Source organism: Gorilla gorilla, chromosome 7 (assembly GCF_029281585.2).
Source record: "Gorilla gorilla gorilla isolate KB3781 chromosome 7, NHGRI_mGorGor1-v2.1_pri, whole genome shotgun sequence".
NCBI classification, from domain to species: Eukaryota; Metazoa; Chordata; class Mammalia; order Primates; family Hominidae; genus Gorilla; species Gorilla gorilla.
In genome coordinates, this window is record NC_073231.2 from 118415859 (window position 1) to 118440332 (window position 24474).

Below are 24474 nucleotides of genomic sequence, written 5' to 3' on the forward strand. Positions count from 1 at the left end.
ATAATTTTTTACGATTTACATTGCCAACAACAAACCGGTAACTAAATTAAAGACTAATTTATTGTATATTCACAAGGCTAGTATGCAAGAAAAAGCATCACAAATTAGTTAATGCCCATCTTTAATTTGAATATAAAATTTGAAATGGCCATGCTCCATGTAGATTATTAAATGATTTCAAGCAACAAAACTGGAAGGCTGAGAACATCCAAATATATTTACAGTTTTCTCTTGGGATAATGAACATTTCTCCAGTGGGATTTTTTGTAAATTAAATGTGCAGAGGAGACAATAAGAAAACATCTGAGCCCAGAGTATTGACTAATGGCTGGGCAACATGCATATTTAGCAGGTCAGCTTTTGATAAGACAATAGTATAATCCATCAATAAGTTGCAATTTGGCTCTGTAATAGATGGCTGTTAAAAATACTCAATTCCTTTCTACAAAATAAAAGTAGGATGACTGCAAGTAAATAGGGCTAAAAGAATCTGTAATTAAATAATCTTCAACAAATAGAGTTTAGAGATTTCATGAACAATATGAATGATAGCAGGAATAAGTCTTTCCCCGATAGTAAATGTAACAAAAATAAAAAAAAATTCAGATTCTCAAAAATAAAATGACAAAAGTTTCTTTGGGAAGAATTGCACTAACATTATTTCTCTCTCTTTTTTTTTTTTTTTACATTTACCTGGACAGTTTTAAAAATACATTAAATCTATAAAACTTGAAATATATATAAATATATGACACTTGAAATCTATAAAACTTGAAAAACTCAAATCTTGAGTTCAGAGCTAGTATAGCATAGTGGTTAGAGACATGGATTCTAGAGGCAAAGACTCTCAGTTCAATTTCCATGTCTGTACTTGTTAGCTATGTGACCTTGGGTGAGTAAGGTAACTTTGCTATGCTTTTTATTTCCTCATTTTCTCCCTGGGAATAATAATATTATCTCCCTCTTTGGGTTATACCTTGCATCTGGTAGGTGGTAGATAAATGTTAGCTGTTGTTATTTGTAATCCTTATATTGAACATTATGATAATGACCTAAGTCTCTATGTGCCTTTTAAATAAAATCCAAGCCCGTACTATGCTCCACTTCGCCCCTGATGATATAGGAGTTAAGAAATTATTTAGGCAGATAGTGAGGGTATGGGAGTTCTTGGTAAGTTTTTCCTTTTAATGAAAAGCGGCCACCAAATCATTTTCTTTTCTAACAAAGAGCAGCTTACAAAATCAAGCTGCAAACATAGACAAGCGAGCTGGACACTTACATGGGTGAATGCTGGCAGTTGTGCCAATAGAAAAAGGCTATTTGGGACTAGGCATGTTCAAAATGGTGGCTCCATCTTCTCTTCTCTTTGCCAGCCATGCATACAGTAAGGAGAAGGCAACATGGTGCAGGCCAGGCAAAGACCCCATTTGCAAAATAAGATTAGGGTGGGGCAGCCAGCTTCTGGTGTGTTATGTAAATGTCACACCTGGTTCAACTAATCTTTTGGACCTATGAAAATCAGACACCACCTCATAAGCCTGTCTATAAAATCTGGTGTACTCTGCTGTGGGCTGGAAGTCCCATTTGGGAACCCCTCTCTCTCACAAGAAAGAGAGCTGTTCTCTTTGCTCTTTCTTTTGGCTATTAAACCTCTGCTCCTAAACCCACTTCTTGTGTCTTTGACCCAGATTCCCTTGGCATGAGATGATGAACCCCGGTTATTTGCTACTGCCAGTTTCCAACTTTATCACTCATTTTGTCTCATTCTCCTTGCTCATTTAGCTACAGGCATAGAACTCAAGCTCAGACTTCTTTTAGGCCTTTGCACTTGCTACTCCCTCTGCCTAGAACCCTTTGCCTGTATGTGATTATTCTTTCTTATCACTCAGGTATCAACTCAGATAACATCTCCTCTAAGATGGAGTCTGAACAAATTAGCTAAAGTGGTCTCATCTGTACTATCTATCCCATTGCCCTGTTTTAAATTACTTCTAAATGTAGTTCTCTTACCTTTTGTTCATAACTTTCTTTTATGTCTTGCCCCACTAAAAAGTTAGTTTGTTATGGGCAGGAACTTTCTCTTACTAATTGTTCTCTATATTTTCAATATAGAATATTCCACTGGGAAAAGACAAAATTTAAGCCTATGACCAGATTAATAATTTCAATAATAAATAAATTAGTAAATTTCAATAGAAGAGTAAAAGGGAAGATATGCCAGGTGACCAAGTAGAAATGATATCTCTATAACTTAGCCTTTAGAGAGAGAGTAAAATACACCAGATTTAGAAATCATTCTTGAAATGTGTGTTGAGAGGTTGAAGGAATCTGGGTAGAATAACCTACTGGGTTTTGCTGAATTCTGTTATAGGATTATGGGGAACAGAGTGATGTTTTAGGAAGGATACTGTATTGTGATCTCAATTTCTGATCTGCTTCCCAACTCTAGAAGGAAGTAGTAATTTTCTCTCACCCTACTCCCTGTTCTCTCTCAGAAGAACAGGTATGCCTTTATTGGTTCCTCCTCACAGGGAAATTAACAAGTAACTTGTGTCAGGTAAAGTACCTGACATTATGTCTCATTCGGATGTTTATTTGGTATGAGTTTCAGATTTCTCAAAAGCAAGAGTAAATGACAGTAATTGTTTTGAGAATAATGAGGAAGATTAGCCTGACTCAATAAGGGAGTTGGATTCTGGGAGGTTTGAGGGATGGAAGAGCAGTGAAATCCCCTAGAGGTCATAAATATCTAAGTGTATCTCACACATGTTTTATATTCAACAGTATAGCTGTCCACACTTTAATTGTCAGATCAAACTAGAGTTGACTGAGAAATTTATTTGGGAGAAGAATATTTCCCCAAAAAGACTACATGAGATTTTTCTTGACAACGCTAAAGATGAAGACTGAACAGATTTAATCTGCTTTAGAAAAAGGAATGGGGCTAGCATGGTGGCTCACACCTGTAATCCCAGCATTTTGGGAGGCCGAGGCAGGTGGATCATTGGAGGTCAGGAGTTCGAGACCAGCCTGGCCAACATGGCAAAACCCTGTCTCTACTAAAAATACAAAAAAATTAGCCAGGCATGGTGGTGGGCGCCTGTAATCCCAGCTACTTAAGAGGCTGAGGCAGGAGAATTGCTCGAACCCAGAAGACAGAGGTTCCAGCCTGGGCGACAGAGCAAGGCACTGAAAAAAAAAAAGAAAAAAAAAGAAAAGTAAAAAGAAAAAGAAAAGGGAATGGGATATTTTCTCCCTGTCTAGTGTGGTATGGGATTTTCATACTAGGTATGCATATAATTTATTTGTTGGTGGAAGAAGGTGAGAGAAGCTCACAGTCTTCTTAGCATAGTAGAGCTAAAAATATTAATCATGAGTCAGCCAAATAGTTTTCCTTTATAAACACCCAAGAGTTTCTGGGCTTCCATGACACCATTAATCATAGAAGCAGGTATTAGTTCAGTATCTTTAACCTAATTTTTTAAATATTGGTGACAGCTGTACATTGTAGTAAATACTGTAAGTTGTCTTCTCAATATCTCCCTTCTTCCTTGCTAACAACTCTGATTTTGTTCCCAGCTATAATCTAACGATATCCAGCAGTGAATCATGATGGTCTAAAGTTAAACCAATTATTTAGTCTTCCACATACTGAATATTCCAGGCTGCTTTGCTGGAAAATTAAGGCAGAACCATATGGTCCAGTTTAGGATAGAGACATAAGAGGGTATCTTACAGGGATTCCCAGGAAAGATTTTGTATTTCTGATAAAAGGAGTATATGCGGTTGGCACTGCCCATTTTTTCCTTTCTTCATGCCTTAAACATGCCCATAGTTACAGTAGCCAACTTGTGACCATGTCACCACAAACATGAAAATAAAAAGTGAACCCTCTAGGCATGCCACAGCGGAAAGACAGGAGCAAAATCCTTGTTGATCTTGTTAAGTAGTTGAATCAAGATCCACCTACTTTCTCACTCTTCGCTTTTTCTTATATGAACAAAATAAACCCTGATTGTTTAGGCCATGGTAAGGTCTTCCATTAGTTAAAGCCAAAAGCAACATTTAAGTCACTGTGTCTACCAGGCCATTTACTATACTTAGTAATTACATAATAAATGGACCAATAAGAAAATTGAAATAAAATGCACTTTAAAGGTCTGTTCTAACATACTTTTTTCATTTTATCTCAGCCAAATGCAGTTTTATCTACCCAAAACTGAAAATAATCAGACAATGGCAAGTGTTGCTAACTCAACAAAATAGATAATGGAATACAGGGTGACTATCATTAAATAGGGCAGGTATCATTTGATAGGATGGCCAAAAACAGCCTGCTTGTTCTCCCACTAGAAATTGTGAGAAGCATCAAGATATGTGGGATTAATCTGAATTAGATTATTTTCCTTGAATGTTCTTCCTAATCTCTGTGTCTTTCCTCATTCCTTTCTCTTTGCCTGTAATACTTCCCACAATTTTTTTTCTGTGAACCACCAACCTGACCTTTAATACGGCCTCCTTTATGAAGTCTTACCTGATCCTCCCTAGACAAATGTTCTCGCTCCTGTTCTGATTCTGTCAATATGAGTACTGTGACCTCCTCTGCAATACCTATGGTTCTCTCTGTTAGATATTTCAGAAATGAAACTGGAATCATTGTAAGGGAAATGTACCACAGAATGGACAGGGTTAGAGTTGGCCTTAAGAATAACTGGATATGAGGATTTAAACACGAAATCCTGGTCTTTCCCATTTTTCCCTGTTTGAACCACTGATGCACATTCTATCACGTTCAGGAATTGAATAATTACTGCTTCCAAGAATTTTGTGAATATTTAAAATATGTGGCTTAGTAGAACTGTTTTACTATCATGAAAGCATTTTATAAAATTCATATTCAGATGACATCTTAATTCATCAAGAGTATGTAAAAAGATGCAATTGAACTAAATGGACTAAAGATGGTATGAAGGAAAATAGCGTGTTGAAGAACGATGCACATATGTTCGCAAACAAGTATAACCACAATGCAATGTGATAACTGTTATATTAGTTGCATATATAAACTACCACAAAAGAAACATTGAAACGTCTGTTAATTCCAGCTGACAGAATCAGGATAAGCATTCATAAATATTTGAGATGGATCTTGAAGGTTAATTGGTATCCAAAGTCAGTAGGACATGCACAAAATAGAAAGTAGCCTGGGCACAGGTGCTATGGTTGGAAAACAAATAGTATATACTTGGAGGATGGGAACAAACTTCTTTTAAAGCTAGGAAATCTGCGGGTAACTATTTAGATAGTTGCAGATGTGCAGAAGAATTGCCACTGTAAAAATAAGAAGTAATATTTAGGAACAAATACACTTAAAAACAGATGCATCACTATTTCTAAAGCCCTTTCCGAGAGAATACAGCTCAGAACCCAGCTGTTGGTTCACAAAATTGTCTACTGATATCCCAAGATACCTTGGAAGTAGGCTATAAACATTTTGTTTACAGATATGATATGGAAATTTTTAGTTTTATCTCTAAGACTAAAAAATATTTATAAATGTATGTTTTCCCTTTTTAAGAATGGCAGCTTTATACTCTCTTCCCACTTCTGTAGTTTCCAGTCTTCATAAACACACATTTCCTTTAATGGACAATTATTAATTTTTATTTTATTTTATTTATTATTTTGAGACGGAGTTTCACTGTTGTTGCCTAGGCTGGAGTGCAATGGCGCAATCTCGGCTCACTGCAACCTCTCCCTCCCAGGTTCAAGCGGTTCTCCTGCCTCACCCTCCCTAGTAGCTGGGATTACAGGCATGTGCCACCACGCCCAGCTAATTTTGTATTTTTAGTAGAGACAGGGTTTCTTCATGTTGGTCAGGCTGGTCTCGGACTCCCGACCTCAGGTGATCCGCCTGCCTCAGCCTCCCAAAGTGCTGGGATTACAGGCGTGAGCCACCAAGCCCAGCCAATTAATTGTTAATTAAGAAAAGAAATGTGACTTCAAATATTTGCTAATTAAAATATCTTTTTAAAAAAATTCTACAGTTCACACTAATGACAATAAAGTCAATGATCTTACTCATTCCAGACACCTGAGCACCCCATAAAATTTCAAATACAGGTATGCCCTACAATGGCTACTATTTTGCATCAGTAACCTCAAGCTACATAGATATTATGTATCAAAACAAAAAAATCCAGGTTTCTTCTGTGAAACCCACAAATATTTCAGACAAGCAGAAATGCAGGCTGGGCACGGTGGCTAACGCCTGTAATCCCAGCACTTTGCGAGGCCTAGGTGGGAGGATCACCTGAGGTCAGGAGTTCAACACCAGACTGGCCAACATGGTGAAACACCATCTCTACTAAAAATACAAAAATTAGCCAGGCATGGTGGTGGGTGCCTGTAATCCCAGCTACTAGGGAGGCTGAAGCAGGAGAATTGCTTGAACCTGGGAGGGAGAGGTTGCAGTAAGCAAAGATCGCGCCATTGCACTCTGGCCTGGGCAACAAGACTGAAACTCTGTCTCAAATAAAAAAAAAAAAAAAGAAAGAAAGAAAGAAAGAAAATAAAAGAAATGCAACATGATGCAGAACAAAAACCATTATGTAAACATTGTGTCATGCATTTCAATATTACTTTAAAATCATCAGTGGCCCTTTTAGAAAACAGAGAAAGAGAAAGAGGACAGCAGATTTAAAAAAAAAAAAAATGTTTGCCCATCTGAGCAGATCACACCAATTATATTTGAGCAATAGTATATTGCTCAATATCATTACTCAATATCATTACTCAATATCATTACAATATTGATATTGCTCAATATCATTACAATATTGATATTGCTCAATATCATTACAATATTGATATTGCTCAATATCATTACTTTTAGTCCATCACAAAACAATACTTGTAAACACAATTTGTCTGGACTATTATTTTTCCTTAGAAACACTCATAAGAAATCACATTGTACACACAGTTCTGAGAATTTAAAAATATGTATTCAGCATTCATTTTGTTAATTTATGTTTAGTTAATGTTAGTGATGTAAAAATTTTAACAGGTAGAAAGAAAAGCACTGAAATAAATAGATAATCTCAGTATTATGGACAAAAATGTTTTCATACAATGAGTCATTGTATTCTCTTGTCTACTATTTCTTATACCATTAAGATAGACTCTTTACACAAATTATAATTTGATTCAAATTCCCTTTAAGATCCCATATGATTGTCTTTGATACTGTAACCTTTTTAACTTCTTAGTTTCTATAATAATTTCCATTCATCTGACTTCCTGAGAAAATTTATAGGAGTCAGTAGATTTTGTCAAGCATTCTAGCAATAAAGATTTCTGAGTATTGCTACTTATTTTACTATACAACATTAATGAGTGCTCTGACCTTCCAAGAATCAATTTGATCTGATAGATTGTAAATTTATTAAATACATAGGAAGTAACACCTGTTTTACTCACACTTTAATTTATTAGCAAAGAATCCTGAACGGAGTAGAAAATCAAGAAATATATTATTTGAATAGAATTTATTTTTCATTGGTGTAACTGGTCTGTTTCTTATATAACGGTACTAGTAAAACACATCCATTTAATTCGTATAACAATTGATGTAACCCACCTACTCCTGGTTCTTAGTGTTTGAACTTCAACTTATTTAAATAGTCAAAATAGCTGACTTTAATATAATGAGATAATAGAACTGTGAGAAAGTATTTGTTATAAAACAAGTCAACACAAAAGCAGAACAAACTAAAAGCTTTAGTTACTCTTTAGTGTGAAACGACCTGAAGTCTTTTAGTTATCATTTATAACTGAGCAATAATAATCATTGCATCTTTGCGGTTCAAGATGGGAGTTCAAACATTGGATTTCCATCTAACAAAAGTTTCATTGTATTTCTTAAATACTGGATGAATAGAATCCTGCTACTTAAAACTACCTAAGTAAATAAACCCGAAGTCAAAAATTACTTAACCTCTGTAAAAGAAACTGAGTCGTTTCAACTGTAAAATGGCAATAGCTAAAATACCTGTAACTTACCGGGCTGTTGTTAGGGTCAAATAAAATTATATATGTAGAAAGGAGCTGTAAATTAATAATCAAATGTTGGATATCATTTCAATTTGTGCAATGTAATTATTTAATATACATGCAGCACCCCAGTGTTTGACCATTTTACTCTTCTAAAATACTTACTGGTATACACAAGTTGAAAGCCTTCATCTGTCCCTTCAGAATCAGAATTAAATTCTAGCCAGAGCTGATTTGAAGTACTACTAAGTGTCAGTCCGCGCATAGATGCACCAGTAAAAGCCCCTAGTAGATGAGTCGTTTTATCTTTTCCATCATAAATCTGCAAAATATATTTATAATTAAAATGTAAATGTGCCAATAATAATCAATTCAGAGCATGTATTTGTATCTATGAAAAAGAGAAAAGTGTACTTTTTCTAAATCAGATCAGTACATTTCCAAAGGGCAACTAAATATATTGGTTTCTATGAACACAAGGTTAAGGAAGTTAGAATTCACATGTATAATTTTAAAATTCCAAGCTTAGTGTACTTTAAGTAATACTTGAATCAGGTGATATAGCTTCTGTTCTTATTATTTTAAAAATGCTTTTTCTGGGAGACAATTTAAAATTAAGAATACCTACCTAAAGATTGGTTTCTAAAGTTGGTTACTTGGTTAGTTGGCTGTTTCTCTGCAACTTTCTCAAGATCAAACATTTACCTTTCCAACAACATGACTAACATAAAATATATTTGTGTCTGGTGCAATTGTAACTTTTCCATGCTCTTTAACTTGTTTCATATTTGACATTTTTAAAATATTAAATTAAAGGAGGTCTAAATGCTTTTAGAAACTAATTTAATAAAGCAAAAATATACAAAAATGAAACAAGCTCCAACACATCAGTCTCATTTTTCTGAAAGTATAACTGCTTATTGCACTCTAATTTGTTTTTCTTTTATCATTATAGACATCTCTTCAGGTCAGTAATATAGATTCTTCTGTTTGAGAGATGTATGGTGACTCCATCATAACTTGCTCTACCGTTTCCGTAGTAATGAACTCAAGTTTTTGCCACTACAAGTAATGCTGATATAAACACTCTTTTACGTGTAACCTCATGTTTTTTGGTACTTGTACTTCAGCAAAAAAGTTCTAGAAATATGAGATATCTAGAAATATGGGATATGAAATATGGGGCATGTTCATATATTTCTAGATAGTTTCCTAAAAAGTGTGTAGTAATTAAATCCAGGGTTTACCAACAATGCATATTACCATTCCTTTTCCTGTAAGGCATGCATTCTCAACATAATCATTACGACCCCCAAAGGTGTAAAAATTGGTTCTTGGGAGCAATAATATTTTAGGTATCACAATGATTTGTGGTTTCCCAAAGATCAACTCTCCCTGACAGACTTTATTCCATACTATTTTGTTTCATGGAGTTTCATGGGCTTCTTAGGTGAACAATAATAACAAGAAAAATTGGAGAATACTGCTTGAAGTTACTGGTCTCTTAGCTCAGATTGCCTTACTTACTTATGGCCTGGTATTAGAGTAAAAATTATGTTGTTAGATTCTACATCTAGGGATCTTGCCATAGCATAAACGTTCCTCCATAATTAAATTGATGTCACCTAAGAGATGATGTTTTAGGTGGTACACAATGGAATGTTTTATTATTATTATATTAATCTGAATAATATATTTTTTCTTATACTAGATTGTTGGTTTTAATCCGATGATTTATTTAGAATGTTTCAATATGATCTATAAAAACTTGTGAATAATTAACCTTTCTTTCAAAGTAACTTTATTAGAATTTAATGTTAAGGTTATGCCAAATTTTTTTCCACGGCTCCTAAATGTTCTCTTCTAACCACATTACCCTAAACATTTTCTACACAGAAATTCTAAGTCTCCACTGACAAGGCCTTTCTTGCACGCTCCATTTGTAATTGATGGAATCTATAGACTCATGTGTACCCTCTAGGCTTCTACAGTTTGTTTACTTGTTCTTTACAGCGGAGAGAGAAGGTAGAAATAAGAGAAAGTGAGGAATTGAGAATCTTAAGTTCAAGGCGACATGGTCATTGAATTCCTAACAGCAAACATCACTTGGTCTCTCTCTTTTTATACACTCTGTCAAGTTTTTAAAAAATGTACATTCACTCTTGTGAGTATTTGGATACTAGAGGGCTGTATACACAAATTTCCTAATATTATAAGGGAATATCTTGAATCCCTGGAGGAATCTAATTTATCATGCAAATAAGTTTCTGTTTTAGTTATCAGCAAGAATGTATCTGTCTTCAACAAAACCAAACCAAATGTTGAGGTTGGTAGCTCAGGCATGCACGATTTTTGTTTGATTACATAACATTCAACTTTTCATTTCTTAAGAATAGTAGTCATTGGGATAACGCAGAGGTAAGAAAACCTTGCTTGTGGCAAAATATAACTTGTATGTCTGTGAGTCTGAAATGTTCAATATTCTCAAAAGTATGCTTCTGCATACATTCATTTTATGATTCTATATTACATAGTAAATAAATTCTGTGTTTAGAGCTACACATTCACAATCAAATAATTTAACCACTAGATCCAGTGGATCTTATTTGTGGTAATATTATCAGGGTATCCCAAAATAATATTTTCCTTGTGTTCCCCTTAACTTCTCACCAACATATAATTTAATTGCTATGAAAAATATAAATATAAATAAAATACAATCAATTGTTTCTTGGATAAAACTATTTCTCTATTTATGTGTGGATACATTGTAAGAACTTTCAGTTTGCCAAAAATAGCCAAATAAAGGGAGAATATAAATGGAACAAGTAATTAATGTAACTGGGGAAATAAAAATTGAATGTTGAAATTTGTTTCTAATTTCTTTAAAAAGTCTTTCCTAATTTTTAAAAAATCTTCAGGAGTAATGAAAAGCAAAAATTAATGATAGTAGAAACTATTACTTGATACATATAAATTTTTCCTATATATAACAATGTAAAAACTAACAAAATAAGTCAACATTTAATTATTTAGTTCTAAGCCTTTGTTAGGTGCTGTAACTAAAATTTAAAAAATAACATAGTAAGACATCATTCTTAACCTGAAGATCAAAAACAAATTAACATAAAATTGTCTGTATATTAGATTAGAAGCACACAGCCTACTTTTTTTTTCCTTTTCTTTTCTTTTTTATTTATTCATTTTTTTGACAGGGTGTCTGTTGCCCATGCTGGAGTGCAATGGTGTGATTATGACTCACTGCAGCCTCAACATCCCCCAGTTCAGGTGACCCTCCCATCTCAGCCTCCTAAGTAGCTTGCACTACAGGCACACCCCACCAAGCCTGGCTAATTTTTGTATTTTTTATAGAGATGGGGTTTTGCCATGCTGCCCAGGCTGGCCTTGAACTCCGGGACTAAAACTATCTCCACACCTTGGCCTCCCAAAGTGCTGGGATTACAGGAATGAGCCACTGCACCAGGCAGCATACTTTTATATATATGTATGTATATATGAAAGAAGCTTTTTATAAGACACATTTTTAAAAAAAATAATCATTTAAAGAAAGGGCATGATAAAAGAGCTAGTACTTTCAGGAAAGAAAAATTATTTTAAGTTCAGCTGGGTGAATATAATTCAGTACCAAAATCTGCTAACTACAATTTATTTAACACTGTTGAGTCGAAAGGTAGAAAACAAATACTGCTGAAGCTCCACTATAATCATCAAAATAAAATGAAACTGGATCATTCAACTGTTAAATTTTGGAAGCATGCATAAAATTGCTTAATCAACATGAAAGGCAAGTGCTAATTAGGAAGCCCTTAAAAAGAGAAGATTTTTATAGTAATGATCAAGTCAATGCTATTTAACTCATAAATAAAATCCTTCAAATGTAGTCAAATATATGAAAACATAAAGGCAACAAAGGGAGAAAGCAGTGTAACCAAAGATAAATTACTTTTAAAGTAGTCATGAATACAAACATACAAATAAGAAAACAAAACAAACAAAATATGCCTTTTGTTCAAAAGTAAATAAACAGTACAGAGTGATTAAATTGGGTCTGACTAGAGCCGTAGGACTTTTATTTGAGACTCTTAGTGCTCATATTTCTGTTCTAATTAAAATCAAGACCTTTAAGTATGTTTTTGTTTATTTAAGCATAATGTCCCTTTTCTTTTTGTTTAATGTGTATTATTATTATTAAGTTCACTTAAGGATTAATATCATGAAAGCTATTGATGGCTTTTACAATGTTAATGAAATTCTTTGCTGAGACTTTAATTTGTTAAGAGGTTGCAATTGTCTGATTACTTACACCAGAACAAACTAAAACTTAACATTGCCATGTTTTAATTGCCAAAACTTTTTGTAATAAATCTAGGCCTGAAATTAGTTATGGTGTACAGACTCTCCTGAATCCAGTAGGTTGAACCGTATTATAACAAACTACTTATCAACACTCAAAACTCTTGCTGTTGTGAATGATATGATAAATATATAAATAGAAGGCATATTCTAACTCATTTATCTAATGAATTAGCAATTAAGGTGTTAACATCAATCCAAGAGCAAAAAGTAAATATAAAAGTAATATGTGAAGACAGAAATTACACATGAACATATGTATAATCATATAAATCTCCAAATTATTCCTCCTCTTGGATCCTAGCATTTTTACTTTTGGTCATTTGTTTTATAGGTTGATTTGTAAATTAAATACATTTTCTAAAAAGGTGAATTAGATGTCAAGTTTGCATATAAAATAAAGAACAACTTTTATAATGGTCAATCAAAAAAGTCTCTCTTCTAAAACTTTTAATATTCTCTCCAAAGATAATATAAAATAGAGTAGAGAACTTTTGTTTGCATTCAATTATTTAGGTTTCTAAAACTGCTACATAATGTATTCTCAATTATACGAGCTAGTATGTTTTAGTGAAGGAGAAGCGGCGCAACGAAGGACCAACTTTACAGGGGCATTCGGTTTTTTGTTATATAATAGAGTTGAACTTCCAACTCTACATTAAAGTTCTGCAGCTTATTACAAATCATTTTATTTTCCTTATCCTTAATGGAAGAGGATGAAGGGTTTTATGAGGCCTAACATAGCAGTCTCTACAAATTGGCACTTTGAGAGTGCTTTTGAAGGGAGAGTTAATACAGAATTCCAATGAACAGCAAGCAGAATTGGCAGATATGTGTGCTGGACATATAAGATCACTGGTGTGCTGGAAAATGTTTAACTACCAACTCTCAAACAAACAACAAACAAAAAACTGCTAAATGTGTATACTTGTACATAAGGTTTTTAAAATAACATTTATTGCAATACAGAGATATTGACAAACTTTTTCTAAGAAGGGTTAGATAATAAAATTTGAGGCTTTGAGAAGCATACCATTTCTGTCACAACTACTCAGTCCTGACACTGTGGCACAGGAGCAGCCATAGACAATATGCAAATGAATGGACATGACTTTCTCCCAATAAAATTTTACTTACAAAAACAAGTGTCAGGCCTAATTTGGCTCACACACTGTTGTTTTCCAATCCCTGATTTTAGGGAGGTGTCGAGCAATGTACAAATAGTAATAAAATATACAATATTCATGACCATACATTTCATATAACTAATTGATTTTTACAGAATGCTTTTATTGTTTTTGCCAGACTTTTGTGTATGCAATTTATGATTGCAACTGACCAACAAGAGTATTTCCTAAATAAATACTGCTTGATCATCTTTAATGTTAACAAATAAAAGGAAAGTGAAAAATCAAAAACAGGATTATGTCAGAACTTCATTAGTTTGTAAATGATATGAGCAACTAATTTGGTTAATTGAATAATAGTTTTCGAATACTGAAAAAAATATTTCTTCAATATATAGTGCTACTCATAATGTAATGGGCACAGACACAACCCATTTCCACTTAAATCTATGTAATAAGCAAACAACAAGTTAAGCCATGTTTTGTAGCATTTGCCAATTTCTACAGTGTAAATACTCCCATTGGCTGACATCAAGCTATCATTGAATGTGAATGTGATGTCATTGAATGTGGAGTTGGTTAGAGACCACAGTGTGCCATGTTATTTCTACCATAGGGATACAATATACATAAATAACCTCAAAAGCACAGATAATAGTAAAAGTATTCCAATAATTAGAAAATTTTAAAAATTATATGTATTGTTCTTGTTTTTAATATAATTTAAGTTAATTTAATTGTAGCTTAATTACAATCTAATTGTAATATAACAATTTTTGGTACTGGCTATGTTCAACCATCAGCTCTCAAAATTACTGAAAATTTAACAATAGGCTGTCATAAGTGCTACTCCCAAAGACTCACACATAGATAGGAAAGAAACTTGAAAATAATACACTTTAGAAAACAACAGGTTAATAACTTTATCATATCTCTACAAGAATGTTATTAATCAAGTCCTTTGAGTATCTAATTTTTCATAAATGTGACATCATTCCTCCTAACCTTTTCTTTCCCAGTTTCAAAAGCAATTTGGCGTTACTTTACTGGCTTTTCTCCATAATCATCCATAGTCTACATTTTGCATAAGAAATAAGTCTTTAGACTACACAATTGTAACCATGGTAAAAAGATTGCCTTGAATTTTGGAATAGAATAAATTTTTTTCCAAAGAATAAAGGAATGCCCTGCTACATTCCTTTATTCTGAACATTGTCCTTAGTTTTTATTTGAAAATAACAACAAACACAGCAACAACGAAAACAGAAAATAGTATTTCTCATTGGTATTTAATTTTCATTCTACCAGGCTGACAATGGGAGCTATTTGATGTTAATTGCACAGAGCCTACATATAATAAACCCCTCTTATAAATGTTAATTGAAAGAATTAATTAGATTACATATTTACAAGTAAGGGTGAGGGAAGAAGTTCAGTATTTCTGCAATATCCTATGCCACTTTGAAAAAAATTAAACAATCAGACCCCAAACAAACTAGAGAAACATTCCCTATATGAGTTAAGCAGAGAACAAATTAGTTAGGTTCTGATTTAGGTTTCTTAGACAGGACCTTGCATCTTACCCTTTTTGTAGGAGGAATAATAGAATGCCAATAATTAGACAATAGAGGGAACATGTACCTGGCTTTCTATCTGGAGCCCGGAAAGGTGGCAAACACGCTTGCAGAAAAGAGGTAGGAAAAAAAAAAAACCAAAAAAAAAAAACAGGTATGGGGGGTTGGTCAGGCAATTGAGCCTGAGCCAGCCACATGGAATTCTGGTGTAACTCAGTGTCATATACAGAGTAATTGAAAAATGCTTCTTATGAGCAGAGCAAAATATACTACAGAGAGCTGGTAGATGCAAAGAGGTTTTGCAGTTGGGATAACTAGGATCCAGCAGTGGATGCCCAATTGTACTGCTGACTTCAGACCAAGTAGCAAATGAGAGAGCTCAGCAGCTGCTGCCACAAACAGATAATGCCCTAGGACAAAATGCACTTTTTATTTTTGACAACTTGAAGTCTTGATGCCAAAATATGTGCAGACGTTGAACTGGCAACTACAGAATTGACTGAGTTTATCCTGAATTGACCTAGATTAATTTTCCCACTGCCCAGCAAAAAGGTTGTTGAAAATAAAAATTAGGTCATTTATACAAAAATATTTTGCTACATTTCTTGCAAATTTTGATCCAGACTCTGAAATGTATTCCTATTACATGAATATTCACTGAATATTTGCAGGGGCAGGCACTGTGCTGAGTGCTTTATAAGCATCATTTAATTTAAAAACATTATCTAATTTAGTCATTACAGCAATCCTGAATTTAAGTTTTTATTATTATCAGAATGTTTCAGGGGAGGAAGGTGAGATTTAGAAATCTGGAGTAATTTTTTCAATAATTGTGTGACTATTAAGTGACAGGTTTGAGATTTGAACCTAGGTTTACCTGTCCCTAAAGCCCATTCTTAATGACAAAATAGGTGTGTAGAAAAATAATCCAAAGCACAATATGTTTTCAAAGGTTAGAATAAATTTGTGTAATGTTGATTGAGTGGGCATGTTTATCTAATAATATATCACCAAATATAACGCTAAATTTTATTAGCTATATTTGGACAAAATAGCATGGCAATGGGGGAAATATTTAAAAGTAACTATGTTTTATTAAAATATATTCACTTTTATTAGATTAGAAACAATAACAATTGAACTTAATTAGAAAGGAAATATGTTTCTCTTGCTTTACATAGAAGGTAGCTGAAATTATACAGTAAATTTGTCCTTTCTAGAAGAAAAAAATGTTTATTGAGCATTTACTATACGACAAGCATTGTTCCTAGATGCTGGAGTTAAAGTGGAGTTAAATAGTTCCTGCTGTCTTATAGCATGCATTCTATTGGAGAAGACAAAAATTAAAGGAATTAACTGTGAATGCATAATATTTCAGGTTGTAGATCAGTGCTATGAAGAAGAATAAATCAGATTAATAATATGGAAAGAGATGATGGAGGTGAGTTTACCAGTTCATAGGAGGGCCCATTGAAGACTCTGATCATATGACATTTGAGTAGAGACCTGAAGGAAATGAGGGACACAGCCATGTGGTTATCCTGAGGAAGCATATGTAAGCAGAAGAAATAGCCTGAGCAAACGGCTTGGTGTTAGAGCATGTGATATGGTTTGAATGTTTGTGCCTTCCAAATCTCATGTCAGAATGTGATTCCAGTGTTGGAATTGGGGCCTGGTGGAATGTGATGGCATCATGGGGGCAGAACCTTCGTGAATGGTTTAGCACCATCCCATTGATATAAGTGATTCTCTCTCAGTTAGTTCACATGAGATCTGCTGGTTTAAAAGCGTGGAACCTGTTGTCCCTTTGCTCTCTTGCTCCCTTTCTCACCACGTAATACACCAGCTTCTCCCTTCACCTTCTGCCACAACTGTGAGCTTCCTGAGGTCCTCACCAGAAGTCCAGCTGATGTTGGTGCCATGTTTGTAGAGCCTGCAGAACTGTGAGCCCATTTAACCTCTTTTCCTTATATATTACACAGCTTCAGGTATTTCTTTATAGCAACGTAAAAAAAAAAAGGGGGGAGGCCTAATATAGCATGCTTGGTATATTTGAGATACTGCAGGGAGGCCATTATGCCTGGAGTGGAGTGAGCTAAAGGAAGAGTGGCAGTAGAAAATGTCAGGCACAGTAAAATTACGCCAAATCATAGGGCCATCTAAGCCATGGTTAGGGCTTTAGATTTTACTTATAATGAGATGAGGAACAAAAAAAGGTTTAGAGCCAAAGCATAACATGAAAAAGGGTCACTTTTGTTGTTGATTTGGAAACAGTCTATAGAGTATGCTATGGTCTCAATATTTGTGTCCCCCCAAATTTGTATGTTAAAATCCTAACCCTCAAGGTGATGGTATTAGGAAGTGAGGCCTTTGGGAGGCTAACTGGTCATGAGGGCAGAGTTCATAAATGGAATAAGTGCCCTTGTAAAAGATACCCCAAAAAGCTTATTCATCCCTTTCACCATGGAGTTCACAATATGAAAATGACTCTTTGAGGAAGGTGGCCATCATCAGACATAATCTGCTAGTGCCTTAGTCTTGAACTTACCAGCCTTCAGAACTTCAAAAAATAAATTTATGTCGTTTATAAACCACCTGGTCTATGTTATTCTGTTATAACAGCTCACATGATCTAAGATGGTGGAAATAGGGTGATCAGTTAGAAACAATGTCAGTTATCCAAGCAAGAGATAATAATTTAGACCAAGGTAATTTACAAAGGTGAGAAATGATTGGTTCTGGAAGTGTGAAGAAAAGAACCATAGAATTTGCTGAGGAACAATATACAAAGTGTGAAAGAAACAAGGAAGCAAGAATGAACTCTACTTCGTCCTTGAGTAACTAGTTTCTATCTACTGAAATAGAGAAAAATGAGGAGAGAGGAGATGTGTGTTTTGGACTGGTGAACTTTGAAATTCCCATTAGTCATTCAAATGGAAATAGTGAGAGATCATTTAGATAGAAACTGGATCTTATCACAGGTCAGAGCAGATTTTGCACTGGTTGTGCTGTTCCGTCAATGTACTTTAAGGCATATATGTTTCAAAGTTTTTTTTAATGTGAACATTAAAGGATTTTTTATAAACAAAATATAGTTCATATATCTTTTTATATTCCTTAAAGCTGCAGTGTCAAGTGAAATCCAAACCTACCTGTGGTGTGTCATTAAAATTTTCCAAAAATAAGTAAGTAGCATGCAAGAAAATTGTCACTTAACCCACTTACTATTCCTATATGTAAACATTAATAGCAGAAGGCATCTAAAGTGTGAGTTTCCTATACATTAATGGATAGAAGGATATATATTTGTTCTATCACCATTATAAAAACACATAATCAGCCAAGGTTGGTCATAGTGAACAGGTTAAAATACCCATTAGGTAAGCAAATTGAAAAGAAAAGATACATTCCTAAATGATCATTTTGTACCAGTTTTGTTCAATTCAGAATGGATGCAGTGAAATTTCCTTTCCACTTTAAGTAAGAATCACATGGGAATTTTTATTTCATTTATTATTAGTATTATTATTATTACCTTTTCATGGCTAGAAAACGTTCTGTTTGCCTAAATAGGATTTTCTCAGATGTTATTAAAATTATTTATCCACCTTTGACAAATGACACAAACGAACAAAAATGTTTTACAAAAAAAAAGTTTCAATCTGGTATAAAGTTAATGACTCAAAATTATCTAGTAATTTTTTTTGAGATCAATTTTATTATTTAGAGTAACAGTCTGCTACCTTGGAAGCACTACAGTAAAATATTTTGATGTATAAACTTTCTTCATTTTAACACTAGAGCCAAAGAAGGATATAATCATAATTACTGCATTGATGGTCATCAGATAATCTGGAGAGCTTTATAAAAATCCAAATTCCCACATGTAGACGAACTGAATCAGAAAACCTGGGAGGCGTGCCAGTAATCAAAACTTAAAAAAAAATCTAGAGGAGTCATATGATGGCTTACACTTGGAACTCACTGGTGTAAACTCTACTGGTATGGTTTTAAATAAAGTTGTTTATAGAAAGGAGGAGAGAAGAAAAAAGACAGCAGATGAGTGAGCAAGTGAGTGCCATCCTGGACACCGAACTCTGAGATAAAAGTTGTACACGAATGTTTGCATGGAAATAGATGTAGATACACACATATATTATTGTTGTTATTGTTATTTTTGTTTTGGTCAGAATCCAATATAGTTATGTCATATAGTAAACGAAACCAGAAAAAAATCTCTCCTCCTAAACTTGATTCTCATATAAGGATTACAAGACAGTGTCATTCCAAAAAATATAATCAATGCTACCACATAAAAGAAAAAGCAATGATTTTAAATTCTCTCAGTCAAGGGGCAGCAGGTTTTATAATGGGCTATTTGTTTTTATTCCTTATTATATGCTAGTTTAAATATAGGAATCTAACTGACTCCACTATGTTCGATATTGCAAAGTACTGGAGATGGGGATTAACTTTCATGGATTAGTTTTCAGTTAAGCAAATAACTTTCCACCCTAAGATGACTTTGGGCTCTACAATTTTTGAGAATTAATCATATGTCTTTTTGAGGGTTCATCTTTCTGCTTGTATATAACTAAATGTTTCCATGTCAAAGGGTATCTTTCAGCGAATGGTTTCTCGTTGGATTAATGGGAAGAATGAGGTAACATTAAGCATCTTACCTCTTATTCTGGCAGAGAGACCATGAAGAAGACAAATAAGGAATCTAAAAGTTCACCCTAAATTGTCTCTATAGAGTGGCTTGCTGAAATTGTTTTAAAGTAATAATTCAAAATAAATCTCAGGCAAGCCTATGAGTAGAAGGATAATTGAATTGGTGTGTTTCTATTATAATATTTAGTATATAATATTTTCAACTTTGGGGAAAATATATTCTTGGAAAATTACAGAATTCTTAAAAGTTCTTGAGGACATAAATTTTTTAACTTTTAAAACATATAAGAGAAATCTGTATTTGAAGAAATCATTTAAAGGGCCTTACATTGAGTCTTTTTTTTTCTGCCTTCTTTTGTTGTTCCCTATTATATCCCCTTGTGTTGTCACTTATGACTGAAGCTCCACCCTTCTCAAGGTAGCACATATCAGAAATGCATGTGGCTTTACTCCAAGTAAGACCTTTTAGAAAGTTTTATTTTATTATTGAAAAGAATCATTTGTTATCCCAAATAAATTACCCAAATAATACCAGTACAGGAAAGAAATGAATGAATTTTAAGCATCAGAAAGAAATATTTTAGGTAGAACAATAATAGGCATGAGTGAAAATGTGAAGAAACATTTCCTGAATTTTAGCTCACCAATGCATGTTTATTATTGTTGCTTCTGCAATACAGAGTAGTAGCTAGATTAGCTTACAGATCTTATCTATGCATTGATACATTGTCCCCCCATAATTTGCTTGAAAATAAAAAGCACTGCCTCAGTTCTGTATACAAGCATCCTATTAATCTCAATGTTGGCTCCAATTGAACAAACATAACTTACTTTAACAGAAACATCCAAACAATGAACTAGAGGTGGGAGAGTTTTACATAGTGAATTTTGTTGCCAGTTGGAGAAAAAATGCAGAAAATAAGAATGCATATATTGATCCTAGATTAATGTTGAAATTGTATACATCTAGATACATTGTGAGAAATTTTCCCCAAAGCCTATACAAATCTTATAAGCATATCATGTTATTGTGTTAGAGAGCCATCAATTACCATGAAATAATATTTTTTTAAAAAGAAACTAACCAATAACATTAAAATCAATCATTAAAAAAGAATTCTCCTGCTGCAGCCAATTTGGAATAACATAATTTTTTTTCAAGATTTGTGAAAACAGAAGTATAATGAATTTTTCACCTGGCTTTAGAAAATCTTAACAATTAGAAAAAAAGCTATATAACTATTTTAAAAATATTTAAATGTGATTTTTGGAAGTGTTTACTTTTACTCTAATGATAAATATAAACTATATTTACCAAAATATTTATATTCAAAATATAAATCAGCAACTACGAAAATATTTATTTGCCAAAATGTTATCTTTTTAGAAAAGTAGACATTTGATTATTTCAAAGTGTTTAAATAAATAATGTTTACACCGATAGTCATTATCAACAAAGTATATTTTTTCTTAATTGATAGACATTGACTTGTTAGGTTTATATATTCATAAAATGTATCCATAGTCATAAATGCAAAAGATTCTTCACATATTAACAAAAATAAATAAGTTACATTATAGACAATAGAATACAAATAGAAACAAGTCACTATTATATTTCTTAAAGAAATGACTATCACATTACATGACGGTCATTTGATGATGTTTCATATATAATAATTTATTAGACAAGATATTGACATTAAAGTTTTCTTATTTTGGTATTATTAAGACATTAAAATTTGTGTGTCATAAAACAAAAATTTACCTTTTATTATAAAAAAATTGGAAACAAAACATACGATTTCAATGAAAACAATAATAGAAAATGAGAATTAATGTATAATTTGAATGTGTGAATGGTAGAATCAACTTACGGTTAATACTATATACATACACATATATATATAGGTGTATATATTTATCTATTGATGTATATTTAATGACTAAAAATGAACAATATACAAGTATGTCTGAATTCACCTACCTTAAGAACATCTCCTTGTGCTAAATGAAATGTTCTGGCTGAAATATTGATTCCCTTTCCTGCTTGAACCTGAATACTATAAATGCATTCATGGTTGTTTTCATAGTTGAGTGGATAATTTGGAGACAGCAAAATTCCTTCATTATTCGTTGCAGATGCACCACATTCAGCTGCAGGTAAAACAGAATATTGAAGTACAGTTTAATAGATAGCAGTATCATTTTCAAGCAATATCATGTATGGAAGTGTAATGCATTTTATTTTACCTAAAGCCTAGTAGAAAAATAATATACAGAATGGCTTTATGTTGTAAATGATTAATTCCCTCCTCAAATAACATATGGGTGGAAGAGACTACAGCCCATGGAGAGGACACTGTGTACAAATGAAAATATACAATAGTTGTAGTAATTTTCCCCCTGGATTAAAGGATAGCATAGGAAAGGGTGAGAGCATGAATTTAAGAATGTATTTTACATTTGTGATTTCTGATAAATTTAATACATTTAAATTTATAATTTAGCTCTTTTAAATGAAAGGGTTTTGAATAATTCTAACTTCATCTTTTAAAACATTTTTACCTTTTTAATTAATTTGACCCTTCTTTTTTCTCCTAATACTCAGTATTCCGCTGACACAAGAATTTCAATAATAAAAAGGGAATCAAATATTGCATTATCTTTGAAAACTGTTATAATAGTTAAAACCCCCTGGTAATAACAGTTAAACAATAATTGTAACAAATTGGGCATCTTTGGAAATTATATCACCTTTCTCAGTATAGAAAATTAGACTAGATTAAGGCATTCTTATAATAGATAAAATGGTACTGCTAAACCTTCAGGACTAATTTTGCAAAATTTGAGGAACTGTCTAAACATTTAGGAAAATGTGAGAATTTCTCAAAAAATTTAGTTCGAACTTAATTTTAATGTATTTAAATATAAAAAGCTTGTGGCAATATTGCAAAAGAAAACAATAAGTCCTTCAAATTCTTAAATATGTTTCGGAAATTCAATAAACAAAGTTTTCTATCTGATCTAATAAATTACTTCATATTACCAAACCATAGGGCAAAAATATTTACATTTTCAAATATTTAACTTAAAAGGAAAAAAAAACAAGTTGCTATTTTCTAGAAATAAGATTTTTAAAATAATGATTTATGGGAACAGTCAGAGAAAGACAACAAGGTGAATAATGAATTGCTTTACCTTTTAAATGCTTAAACATTAACAAAAATAAGGCAAAGGAAACAAAAGCCTAATGAAATAAAAATGATCAAAAAGAAGCAGTCAGTATAATATCAACATTGTGTGAAATAATAATAAAAACTAATGGTATGATACTAACAGCCAGTATTACACAATAAAATTTTCCCCTAAATTCCTTTTAAGGAAAAAAAAATCAAAGTTCCAATATTGATTTAAATTACTTTATTTTAATGTTACTTAAACATGTTCAAAAAATAGATATGTCCTTATGCTTTTAGCTGCGTACAATTATAATACCAAAAGCAGTTTACAAATACAGGAACAAAATGACAAAAACAATAAAATAAAAAATAGCAACATGTATCTAATGAGGCATAAGATTTTGTTTTCCTAAAATTAAATCGCCTTTGGCAATGTGGATCAGGTAACAGCTGCTCCAGTGTAGGCTTTTGAAGTTTGTTATACCTTTAATTACTCTATGCTGTATAACAACTTGATTCTCATTCATACTATGCCTCTGTGAACTGCTGAGAAACTTTCATCTGTATAGTGCAACATAATGCCAGGCATCCATCACTTAGTGGAAATCATTTACATTTTAATTCTCCTTTATTTTTTTCTACTAGGTTTTTGGAATACAGGTATGTTTATGGAGGCATGAAGACAAATGTAATCTGGATTACACAGGTGATCTAAAATGCACATATATTTTTGTCAATTAGATTATTTAGAAGGGAATGCAAATTATTTGGAATTATTTTACAGAGACATGAAGTTTTGAAAATATAAATGGTTTTAGTTCTTCTCTGTAATAAACTGACACGATATTTTTCAATTGCACGTCTAATCTTGCACTTTCTGGTTAAAATATACTGATGATCAGCAAGTCAAAATCCAGAGAATGTCATACAAGGCCATTTACAATGCCATCCCAGTGTGCCCGTCCAGCTATTACCTACCCTTCTCTGCCATGGACCTTGCAATTTAGCTGCCCTGAGCTACTACTGGCCCTTGGCCACAGTCTCACAATCTGAGCCTTTGAATGTGCTATTTTCTCTGCATATGAACACCACCTCTGGTCCCAAGAGATGTGAATAAAGAAAATTACCGCCCATAAGGAAAATTACTTGATATGAAATTAAACTATTACGGTTCTTTTCAGTATCCGGTGGCTGTGATGGTATATTAAATTGAAAAAAGCAACATCCCATTAAAATACTACGGATAATTCTCACGAATAATAGTCATGGTTCCATGCTTATGAATGCCCAGCAAAAATATCATAACTTCAAGATTTTCGTTATATATAACATGATTAGCACAGCAAGTTTTCATAAAGCTTATTTAAACTGAGAAGATAAGTGTTGGCAAACTGTGACTGAATATTCTTAAGATATGTTAAAATTGAGAAAAGGAACTAGCAGCAGAACAGCTAACCACAAGAGAGAAGCATGGTTAGTTGATACAAG

General features: G+C 33.0%; 1 protein-coding gene across 3 annotated transcripts in view; it reads right to left on the reverse strand.

Moving 5' to 3' along the window:
• CSMD3 (CUB and Sushi multiple domains 3) overlaps positions 1-24474 on the reverse strand; it is a 1204746-nt gene that overhangs the window by 342590 nt on the left and 837682 nt on the right. For all 3 annotated transcript variants that reach the window (XM_019032923.3, XM_031014090.3, XM_019032924.3), the window contains 2 exons: positions 21792-21961; positions 8221-8377 (listed from right to left, as the gene is read on the reverse strand). In XM_019032923.3, the coding sequence (XP_018888468.2) occupies positions 8221-8377; positions 21792-21961 (327 nt within the window). The remainder of the gene's footprint in view (positions 1-8220; positions 8378-21791; positions 21962-24474) is intronic.